General features: G+C 45.7%; 1 protein-coding gene across 1 annotated transcript in view; it reads left to right on the top strand.

The window, feature by feature from the left end:
• TECPR2 (tectonin beta-propeller repeat containing 2) overlaps positions 1–11,760 on the top strand; it is a 92,554-nt gene that overhangs the window by 2,222 nt on the left and 78,572 nt on the right. Inside the window, exons 2-3 of the mRNA XM_007953116.1 lie at positions 10,375–10,503; positions 11,042–11,173. Of these exons, the coding sequence (XP_007951307.1) occupies positions 10,375–10,503; positions 11,042–11,173 (261 nt within the window). The remainder of the gene's footprint in view (positions 1–10,374; positions 10,504–11,041; positions 11,174–11,760) is intronic.

Below are 11,760 nucleotides of genomic sequence, written 5' to 3'. Positions count from 1 at the left end.
AGAGACCATTCCCAAGGCTTCTTCTTAAATACAGGAAGCAGACCACATTCCCAAAGGCAGCTACTCAGCTGCTTATGGTAGATCCCACCATGGAGTTGATTGCCAGTCTCATCATGGGGAATAACTACCGCCAGCTGCCCAGCCACTCAACCAGGCCCAGCCAAGTTGACACACAAACATAACTACCACAATTCCATGCCTTGTCAACTTGGCATCTGTACAGATCTCCTCAGTGGGTGGCTCCAGTCCCCTAGTTCCTGAGTGGTGACCTCACCCCTTTGGCCTGGAGGGCCCCGTTCCTCTAAGACACTTGGCTGCTAACCAGAAGACTGGTGGTTCAAACCTACCAGCCACTCCTCAGAAGGAAGATGGGGCAAACTACTTCCGTAGTGATACTGCCTCGGAAACCCAAGGAGGGGTCGCTATGAGTCGGGTGCGATTTGACGGCACATGACAACAACAACAACGTACTTTGAAATCTCTCAAACACAGGTATGTGTCGCTTCATGTCTGATTGCATGTACATCTGTGGACACGTAGGTTTTTTTTAAAAAAAGGAAAGTAGCTCTCCTTTAGTTCATTATTTCCAAGCCCTCTTGCAGCACTGGACCATGGGTGGGATACAGGTAGGTGAGGGAGTGGATGTGGCTCTGGTTGCAGATTCCCAGTCTTTGTCCAGTAGGCAGGCAGGCAGCAGTGGTCGGGGCTGCAGGGGCCCGGGCTGCTCCGGCTGCTCAGGCGGGAGGAACAGTAGGCAGAGCTGGGTGTGCTCTGCTCCTTCCTTGCTCACTTCCTCTCACTCTACTTCTGCCTTCAGTCTCTTATCTGCTGCCTGTACCACTAGCCTCCACCAGCAGCTCCAGTAGCAGCAGCAGTGAGGACAAACAGAAGCGGGCTCTCGTAAGGTTTTTATGTGGTATTTGCACAACGTCCAGATCACATAATGTCCTGTTTCACAGAATATATTGTGGCTGTAAGGAGCTCTGGTGGCGTAGTGCCTAAGACATTTGACTGCTAATCAAACCCACCAGCCACTCCTCGGAAGGAAGTTTGGGTGATCTACTTCCATAGTGATACCACCTTGGAAACCCAACGAGGGGTCGCTATGAGTCGGGTCTGACTTGATGGCAGTGAGTTTGGTTGTGGTTTATTGTGGCTGTTAAGCGACGTGTACCTGTTTGTCACACTCTTAACAAGGAAGACTTAAGAATTCAACAACAACATAGTTCCTAAGCATTTAGTACCTTCTTTGTAAATCCACGGAGCTCGGATGGCACAGTGGTTGAGGCGTTCAGCTGTTAGCCAAAAAGGTTGGTAGTTCTACTCTGTCCCATAGGGTCGCTGTGAGTTGGGATCAACTCGATGGCAGTGGGTTTGGGTGTGGGTTTTGGTTATAAATCTAGTAAATAGACTTATAAATGTAGTAGATTAAATTTCTTTAAGCATTTAAGACATAGTAGAAAAGAAAGCTGACAAAAGCAATATTGTGATTATAAAACTTGTTTTGATATGCCTGTCATCAAAACTTACATTAAAGTATTTTTATTTATTAATATCTTTTTGTACTTACGAATTTCGTCAGCCAACAAAGGAAATGAAATTATAGCCTTACATTAAGAGAATTTAGCTGGCTAAAAATAGACCCACCACACTGGCTACCAGTGAAAAAACTTAAAACTTTTAGGATTTGGATATTCCTTCCAAAACAATGCCAGCAGTTACCAGGGTGGATGCTTTTCTTATGGTCAGACATTTTTCTAACATGTCAGTGGTGCTTTGTAGATGCCCATCTGTGATGGTTCAGGTTATGTGTCACCTTAGCTGTTGTTGTTGTTGTTGTTGTTATGTGCCGTGGAGTTGGACCCGACTCACAGCGACCCCTCCTTGGGTTTCCGAGGCGGTATCACTACAGAAGTAGGATTGCCCAACCTTCCTTCCGAGGAGTGGCTGGTAGGTTTGAACTGCCAGCCTTCTGGTTAGCAGTCAAGTGCCTTAGGCACTACGCTACCAGAGCTCCTAGGTCATGAGTTCTCAGTGGTTTGGCAGTTACTATGTGATGACCTTCCATTTTGTGATCTGATGTGAGCAGCCAGTCAGTTGAAAGAGGAGTTTCCTTGGGGGTTGGCCTGCCTCCAACACGTCTGGCGGTTCTGGAAAGCCAGCTGCCTCCCAGTCCTGCATTCGATCCTGCAGCCACCTCGTCGTTCTCCGGTTACTGGGATGTGAGCCAGTGGTCAGCACCGGACCACCTTTTGTTGTCTTTTTTTACTGTCTGTTTTGTAAGAGTTTAGCCACCAAACTCAAAAAAAGAAAATTAAGTAAGAGTTTAGCCCTTCCCAGAATGAAACTGAAGATTACATCTGACTGCCAGTTCTGCAGTTTTACCTACAGTTAGTTTTCTCTGTGTCATAAGATGGCCCTGTGAAGGCTGAATGAATGTGATGTACTAGGGCAGCACCAGGAGGGTTGGCCAGAGTTTGAGGGACGCTAGTACAGATTACCAGACCCAGCAGACCAGACAGAGACCTAGGGAAGATCCTGTGGAAAGATTTTTAGCTGGTTTTCCCTTGCCAAGGAACCTTCAAAGAAAGGGGGTGGGGAGGTTTCCTGGGGCCGTAACCCACACTTTGGCAGCCTAGTTTATCAAACACATTTTTTGAGCACCCATTGTATATAAAATATAAAATTTATAACTGTAGATAATTACAGGGAAATAGAAGATAAGAATTCTGTTTTGGTAAGAACTCAGAATTTGGAGGTAGGGCTTGAAAACGGTTATGTATCTTATGCAGAATATGTGGGAAAAGGTCTGGAGACATACTTCCAGATGGTCTACCAGTTACCTTACTTCAGGGGGACTGAGCCTTGGCGTGGGGTGAAGGAGGGCACATGGAGGAGAAGTGTCTTTTCTCTCTGTTGTGGAATTCATTCGTATTTTTGGAGTAGGAATGCATTTGGAGATTACGTGTATTAAAAATAAATAAAGCCACAAAGAAAGATTTGTTCTGAGCTCTGGCTGCCAGTTATCAGCAGTGTGATCCTGGAGGTGCATTAAATACTGACCTTGTCATCCTTGTCGTCCAAGCTGGCTGGGTCTCAGAATCGCTTGGTCTAATTCCCATCTTTTATGGATAAATAAACCAAGATCCCTGCTTGTTATGGGTTGAATTGTGTCCCTCCAAAATATGTGCTGTAAATCCTGACACCAGCAGTGATTCTAATCCCATTTGGGAAGGGGTGGCCTTGGTTATATTGAGGTGGCAGGATTAGTGAGGGTGTGTCTTACATCACCCTGTTTGGAGATGTAAGAGAGCAGATGAAGAAGCGAAGAAGCAGAGGGTGGGGGGTGGGGGAGAGATGCCCTGCCACGTGCAGGAGCTGAAAAGAGACAGGGACCTTCTCCCAGAACTGACACCCAGGGAGCCTTCCCTAGAGCCAGTGCCCAAGATTTGGACACCCAGCCTCCTGAACCGTGAGAAAATAAGTCCTTGCCGTATTCAGTTGTAGCAGCATGAGGCAGCTGAGATATTGCCCCGAGTCATGTAAGTTGGCTAGGTGACCATCGTGCGCCTTCTGATGAGAGGAGGCAAGTCTGCCACGCAGGTCTCTGGGTTCAGAGGACAGTAGAGACCCTAGTGTTTCCCGGGATCACAGTCTCTTCAGAACTTCTAATGAAAACTGAGAGATAGGCTAGTTTAGGAAAAACTTAATATTTTAGGGGAAGATAAGTGAAAAATATGACTTTACTTCCTAGTAAAGCCATGTTTGGCATGGGTGAAGGGTCATGTTTTTAAATGAAGTTACGTTCCTGAAGAAGGGAAGCAGAGCTTCTGTGTGATAAACACAGCCTGGCATGCGTTTTCAAGAACAGTGCTTCTGGAAACCCTTTTTTTTCGCAGCAGTCAGTGGGAGAGGGCAGAGGAGGCGCAAGGAATTCTTCCTCCTTAGTGTCAAATGCACTAAGAAGATGTTATACGGAGCTAATAACAGTACCAAGATGGTATAAACTTGTTAAATATATGGGTGTGACATGTGTGAAAAGAGATGGGACAGATAGCGACTTGAATTTTTAATTTTCTGTTTTGGAATTCACATTCTCTCTCAGTATTCAGCAAGCTGTTGAAACTGTATGGACTTGCCTTCCACGATCTTTGCGTTTAACCACCGCAGTGCTGCTGCTGGCAGATGCTGACCATCACTTCTGCCACTCTTCCAGGCTGTGTTCCCAGTTCATTCATTCAGCAGCTATCTGTCGAGTGCTTCCGTGGGCCAGGCCCTTTCTAGGTCCTGGACGTGCATTGGAGAGCACAACCGGCAAGGTCCTTGCCCTCGTGGAGCTAAGAGTCCGAGGGGAGAGCCAGACAGAAAAAGAGAAGTCAGCCAGATAAATCCACCCATAAGCAAACAAGATGGTTTCCTCAGTAGGGGAAGATGACCCAGAGAAGTGGCTAGAAGCACTGGGAAGGGGTGATTGCACTTCTCAAAGAAAGTTCAGAGAGGCTGGTCTGGATTTCAAAGACAGTAGAACCCACGGTGCTCCTCTAGGTCCGTGGTCTCTTTGGAGCTTCCAAGTGAAAATTGAGAAGTGCATCAGCTAGTTTAGTATAGGGGAAGTTGCATATTTTATGGGGAGATAGATACCGCAGGGAGGAAGTTCAGGGAGAAGGTGAAAGTTGACCAAAGACCTGACCAGAGTGAAGAGAGACAGGGACCTTTTCCCAGAACTGAGGGAGAGAGCCTGTCACACTGACATATCTGGGTGGGATGTTCCAGGAAGAGGAGAAGAGGCCCCGTGTGTGCAACGGGTCTGGGGTGTCTTCTGTTCGGAGGAGTCCTGCTCCCAAATATTACAACTGCTTTATTGATTTATGCCCACGTGCGTGTGCATTTATATGTTGCTTTTCTTATTGTGGTAAAATATATGTGACCAAACCTTTGCTGTTTGAGCCATGGTTAATGTGCAAAAACGGCAAGGAGGCCACATGTTCTGACCTCCTCTAATCCCACAAGAGGAAGACAGAATTACTATCAGTAGCCCAAGGCCTATTCCTGAGAGGCCAGACATGCTTCCTCCCTCCAGTCTTTTCTCCAACCGTTCCTCCCAAAGCACCCACCACCTCTCTCCTGGGTTCGATAATTCACTGCAGTGGCCACACAGAACTCATGGATTATGGGATTTATTAGGGAAGCACCAGGCTACAACTCAAGTTCAGGAAGAACACTCAGTCTCTCTCCCAGCCCACCATCCCTCGGCCAACAGTCTCTCACAGTCTCTTTCCCGGCAGTGCTGGTCCCTCGGTGTCTCACTCAGCAATGTGTGTCTCTTTCTGGAGCGTGTGTCTCTTTCAGCAGCATGTCTTCCTCAACCAGCAGTCAGAGAGAGAGTTCTGCCTCTAGGAGACCTCCGTTTGAGCCCTGCAGAGTGGCCAAACTAGCCAATCATAGCATCAGAACTCTAAGCACCTGAGAGAGAGTGGGCACCTCCCAGAACATTGTTTTGTGCCATGCCCAGCAGAAATACTCCAGGTGGACACCTTCAGCAATCAGGAGCTCCTCAGTTGCTCATAGAAAATCCCACCTTGGAATTTACAAAGACTCATGGGTAGAAAAGCCACACTAAATAATTTACTACACTGCAACATGGGTGATTCAGTGACATTAAATACATCCACCGTGTTGTGCAACCATTAGTACTATCCATTTCCAAATTTTTCATCACCCTTAACAGAAACCCAGTCCCCCTGAAGCAGTAACTTCCCCTTTCTTCCTCCCACTTGCCTCTCGTAACCACTAGTGAACTTTGGTCTCTATGCATTGGCCTTTTCTAAATAATTCAAAGAAGTGGGATCATAAAATATTTCTCCTTTTGTGTCTGACTTTCTTGACTCAGCATAGTGTTTTCAAGGATCAGTCACGTTGGTGGCATGTAGCAAGACTTGACTTCTCTCCATAGCTAAATAATGTTCCATTGTATGTATAGAGCACATTTTGTTTATCCTTTCATCTCCTGATGGACACTTGGGTTGTTTCCACCTTTTGGCCACTGTGAATAATGTTGCAGTGAACACTGGTGTATGCGGATCTGTTTGTGTTCCTGTTTTCAGTTCTCTTGGGTAGACACCTGAGAGTAGAATTGCTGGGTCATATGGCATTTAACTTTTTGAGGAGCTGCCAGACTCTTTCCCGTGGCAGCTGCATCATTTCACAGTTCTCCCAGCAGTGGGTGAGGATTCTAGTTTCTCCACATCTTGCCCAATGCTGTTTTCCATTTTTATGATGATCATCTTGGTGGGGGTGAAGAGGTATCTCACTGTGGTTCTGATTTGCATTTCCCTAGTAACTAATGACATTCAGCATCTTCTCATGTTGCTAAAAGGGCAAGGAGGCCACATCTCCTGACCTCTAACTGTACAAGAGGAAGACAGTCACGATCAGTAGCCCAAGGCCTATTCCTGCGAGGCCAGACATGCTGCCTTCCTTTCACCAGCCCTTCCACCAACCGTTCCTCGCAAAGCACCCACCACCTCTCTCCTGGGTTCGATAATTCACTGCAGTGGCCACACAGAACTCACAGATTATGGGGTTTATTAGGGAAGCACCAGTTTACAATTCAGGTTCAGGAAAAATGCTATCTCTCTCAGCAGTGCACATCTCTTGAGTCTCTTTCAGCAGCACATGTCTCTCAGGAGCACCTGTCTCTTTCAGCAGCACATCTTCCTCAGCTGGCTGTCAGAGAGAGTTCTGCCTCTAGGAGGCCTCCTTTTGAGCCCAGCAGAGTGGCCAACCTAGCCAATCATAGCATCAGAACTCTAAGCACCTGAGAGAGAGCGGGAACCTCCTAGAACATTGTTTTGTGCCAAGCCCCACAGAAATACCCCAGGTGGATGACATTTGCAATCAGGAGCTCCTCAGTTGTTCAAATACAGCAAATTCCACCGTGGAGTTTACAAAGACTTATGGCTAGAAAAGCCATACCAGATAATTCACTACACCACGCATGTACTTGTTGCCCATATGTATATATTCCTTGCTGAAATGTCTGTTTAAGTCCTTGGTCCATTTTTTTATTGGATTGTTTGTCTTTTTGTTGTTGAGTTGTAGGTGTTTTCTGTACATTCTAGATATTAAATGAGACATTTACACACACACACACATATATGTATATACAATCAGATATATGATTCCCAAATATCGTGTCCCATTTCATAGGTGTCTCTTCACTTTGTTGGTAAAGTTCTTTGTCGCACGAAGGTTTTTAATTTTATCTGTTTTGTCTTTTGTTATTTATGCTTTGGTATCTCATCTAAGAAGCCATTGTCAGAAACTAGGTCTCAGAGTATTTACCCCTGTGTTTTGTTCTGAGTTTTATGGTCTCAGTTCTGACATTTAGGTCTTTGATCTGTTTAGAGTTAATTTTCATGTATGGTGTGACGTATGGGTCCAGCTTCATTCTTTTTTGCATGTGAAGATCCAATTGTCCCAGCACTGTTTACTGAAGAGCCTCTTCTTTCTCCATTGAATAGAACGCTTACGTATTTTTAAAAGTGATGTAGAAATGAGAGTTTTTGTCTCACTGTATCACTGTATCAAAAGTGCATTTGCCTAATACCGTCTCTCCACCTTTGTAAGTAGCTCTTAGGTCCTGTGATTTGGTGCTTGTGAAATCTAAATGCTTGTGTCAGTAGCTTTACAATACAGTGCTTCACTGGTGTCTTTCTTAGGATAGATTGCTTCAATTTATCAGTTGCTGGGAATCTGACTTTTAAATCTTTTTAACAGCAGTACATTAATAAAAACTATATTTTATTAGATGACCATTCTCCCTCAATTGATCTATACATTCAGTTTGATTCCAACAAGTTTTTTAAGAATGCCAATTGATAAGTTGATTTAAAAATGTGTATGAAATTGTAATAGGTCAAGGATCATTAAAACAGTAATGAAAAAGAACAAAATGGAAGAAGTTGCTCTACTAGATAGCAAGACTTGTGAAGGTTCAGTAATTAAGACAGTACGGGAGCGGTCTTGAAAGGCACTTAGCCCCGGCTGTACCTTTGTTTTTGGCCAAAGGAATAAAAAGTGCCTTTAACTTTAAAAGAGAGAAAGAGAGAGGGAGGAAAGGAGGGACGGAGGGAGGGAGGGAGGGGGAGAGAGAGACAGCAGGAGACAGGGAAGGAGGGAGGAAAAGGACAGTATGATACTGGCGTAAGAGTAGATAAATAGATTGATGGAACAGAACAGAGAAGTCAGAAGATGCATATGTTTGTGTTCACTTGAGTTACTGCAGAGGTAGAACTACAAAGTCTTTACAATAAATGACTTTGAACAGTTGGGGAAAGGAAATGAAGCGTGGATCCCTACCTCACATCATATGGTTACTTAGTGTTACCATCTTAAGGCTTCTGCCGGCAGTGTAGTTGTTTTCCTTTATAGGTAATCTGCCTTTTTTTCTCCCTCTTTAAGATCTCAGTGATAGAATTCCCAGCCCTCTGCCTCCTTACTTTAAGTCCAGTGAACGTTCCCTACTCTAATTTGCCCTGTGGACCTAAGCAAAATTTTCAAGTAAAATAGAATCCTGTTGTTCCACTTTTAGATCATTAAACAGTTATATGAATACTCAGACTGTAAGCACCTGTCATTTGTTAGCAAAAGGAGAAAGACTGGTGAGACAGTTCTTACAAATTGAATGGTTTTGTTTCTTACTTGAATCTTCTTAAATATTTCACAGTATTTCTGCTGTATTAGCTGCTGGTATGCCAGCTCTGGCTCACCAAAAGAAGCTCATAAAGAAAGCCTTGTCAGATTCCACAGTTCCCGTGAACCTGCTCACAAAGACCACTGTTTCCTGGCTGCCCTTTGGCCTCGTTTATAAAGGGAACACTGCCTGCCAAGGAGCGGAAGCTTAGCCAAGTGTGGGTCTAATGACAAAGTGTTTGCTTAGAAAACCATTCCTGGTCCCTTTCCACAGAAAACCTTTCTCCTTCAGAGTTTTCAGTGCAGGCATACTTTGGAGACATTCCAGGTTCAGTTCTAGACCACCACAATAGAATGAGTCCCCCTAAACTTTTGGTTTCCTAGTGCATATATGGGAGCTCTGGTGGCGTAGTACCTGTCACCAGCCAGTCCTTGGAAGTGGCTTTCGTAGAGATGCCGCCTCGGAAACCCAAGGAGGGGTCGCTATGAATTGGGTCCGATTTGACGGCACATAACAACAACATGACACATTCATTGGTGCCTTGGTGGCACAGTGGTTAAAGCACTCATCTGTTAACTGAGTCAATGGCTTGCACCCACAGCTGCTCCATGGAGAAAGATATGGCAATCTGCTTCCATGAAGAGCATGGCCTTGGAACTTCTATGGGGCAGTTCTGTTCTGGCTGTAGGTTCACTGTGAGTCAGAATCGACTCAGTGGCCGTGAGTTTGGGTATGTGGATGGCTTATCAGGCTTTGCCTTTCTGTTTTGTTATTTTTTTAGTGGTTTCTATGGGGTTTACAGTATATGTCTTTGATTTATTACAGTCTACCCTCAACTAGTATTATACCACATCACAGATAGTGTAAGTACCATATAACACTTCTATTTCATTTTTGGAAAGTGTTTATAAAGCACTTTTGGGAATATTCTCTCACTGATCTGTGTAACAGCCTTGTGAGGCAGGGAGCCCACAGACAACTAGCTTTTACGTTCAAATGGCTGAGTGATTTGCCTGGGTTGAGACAGTACATAAAGCAGTGCTTGGATCAGAAACAGCTCTTCTAATGTCACACTCTTGTTTTGGAAGGAGATACTGCTTATCAAAACTCCTGTACTCTCTGGATAAAAGCTCAGTATAGTTGTATTTATAAGACATCCTGGTGGCACAGTGGTTAAAGTGCCTGGCTGTTAACCACAAGGTCAGTGGTTCAAACCCACCGGCTGCTGTATGAAAGAAAGATACAGTCTGCTTCCATGAAGATGACAGCCTTGGCGATCCTGCATCCGCGGAGAGCACAGCCTTTGGCGACCCTGCGTCCGCGGAGAGGACGGCTTGGCGATCATATGGGCAGTTCTCCCTGTCCTAGAGCATCGCCATGAGTTGACGTCGACTCAACAGCAGCGAGTTAGGATTTTTTTTGGATACTCACACTTGATTGGTTAACATTTCCTTCATCAAAAATGAGGTTTTTCTTTTTGTCATTTGAAATGTTAAAAATTCTGGAGCGGAAATGGGGGCTTTTAGCAGATTTGATTGTCTGTGTGGTTTTTGCCCCTTTCCAGTCAGGAATTACAGGCTCACGCAGTGGAGTTTTCAGTCAAGTTGATGGCTCCCTGGTTTTGCACTCACAGAGCCGTCCACTGCAAGCCCCCTTGTTGCGAATGTTCCCTCTTTCAGGGGAGGACCGAGTCCATCACGGTGGTGAAGCTCCTGAGCTGCTTTGATGACCTGGTGGCTGCGGGCACGGCCTCGGGCAGGGTGGCAGTGTTTCAGCTCGTGTCTTCGCTGCCAGGGAGAAATAAACAGGTGAGTACCCACCACTGAGAGGAGCTCTGGTGGCGCTAACCAGAAGGTCGGCAGTCCAAACCCACCCGCCACTCCACGGGAGAAAGAGGAGACAGTCTGCTTCCGTGAAGATTACAGCCTCAGGCACCCTGTGGGGCAGTTCTGCTCTGTCCTGCAGGGTCTCTGTGAGTTGGAATCCACTCTGTTTGGTTTTGGTTTACCCACCATTGCAGCATTTCTTAGCTTCTCATCAGATTCCTCATGGAGTTGAGAATGAGGACCCCCCCTGCCAGGAAATCTGTGCTCAGGAAAGGTTACCATTGTTTGTAATGTTTTTGGCCCCGGCTTGGCAGAAAGCGTGCACAGGCTATTTCCACTTTGCTCAGTGCTCTCCAGTGTACACTCTGGGTTTGAAGGTAAGGCTGGAGCCTCCTAGGTTTGTGCATTGGAAACAAGGCTGGGAAAACCAGCCCCTTCGTGGAGAGGGGAAGTGCTGTCACCTTGATGTCACGGTTTTATCCTTCTCTTTTCCTTGTGTATTTTTATTGCTTATTTGCAGCTTCGCAGGTTTGATGTCAGCGGTATTCACAAAAATAGCATCACAGCTCTGGCTTGGAGCCCCAATGGGATGAAGCTCTTCTCTGGGGACGACAGAGGGAGGATCGTCTATTCTTCTCTGGACCTAGACCAGGTACAGCGGCTCTCAGAAGTGGGCCTGGTCTTCACCGCTTCAGAGGTGGAAAAATTATAAACTGTTTTTAATTGGCTGCCATTCTCGATCACATTCCCTTTATAATCTCAGTGGTTATTTGTAACAGTTTCTTTCAAGGCCTTTTCTGATGTTTTCTCAGCTCCTGCTTGTGTGAAGGAAAAGCTCTTGGCTTTGTTCCTCCCAGAGCATTCACTTTTCTGCCTGCCTGTTGCCAGTGCTTAGAAACAAAGCCATTACCATTTCAAAGGTGCCATTTCTTGAAAGGTTTTTAGGAATGTTGCCAGGCTTTTCCTAATCATAGTTACAGTCAGAAAGGTCAGTGATTGAGCGGGTGCCACGCTCACCCTGGCCTGTAAGGGGACCTCGAGTGGGAGAGGATGGCAGGTGGTGGCTTTCCTTAACTTCACCCCGTGCTCTGAGCTGTGTGTGCTTACCTTCAAGTGATTGATGGGTAAACCAGGCTTAGAGAGAGCTAGTAATTCACCCAGCATCACAGATTCATCCTGGCAGAGCTGACTGTCAGACGAGGTTCTGCTCCAAAGCCCACAGCTTCTCATGCACGCATT

Source organism: Orycteropus afer, unplaced genomic scaffold, assembly GCF_000298275.1.
Source record: "Orycteropus afer afer isolate SDZICR_OR568_19922 unplaced genomic scaffold, OryAfe1.0 scaffold00371, whole genome shotgun sequence".
In the NCBI taxonomy this organism is placed as follows: domain Eukaryota; kingdom Metazoa; phylum Chordata; class Mammalia; order Tubulidentata; family Orycteropodidae; genus Orycteropus; species Orycteropus afer.
Note: the sequence above shows the minus strand (reverse complement) of the source record. Positions and strands in the feature narration are given on the sequence as shown.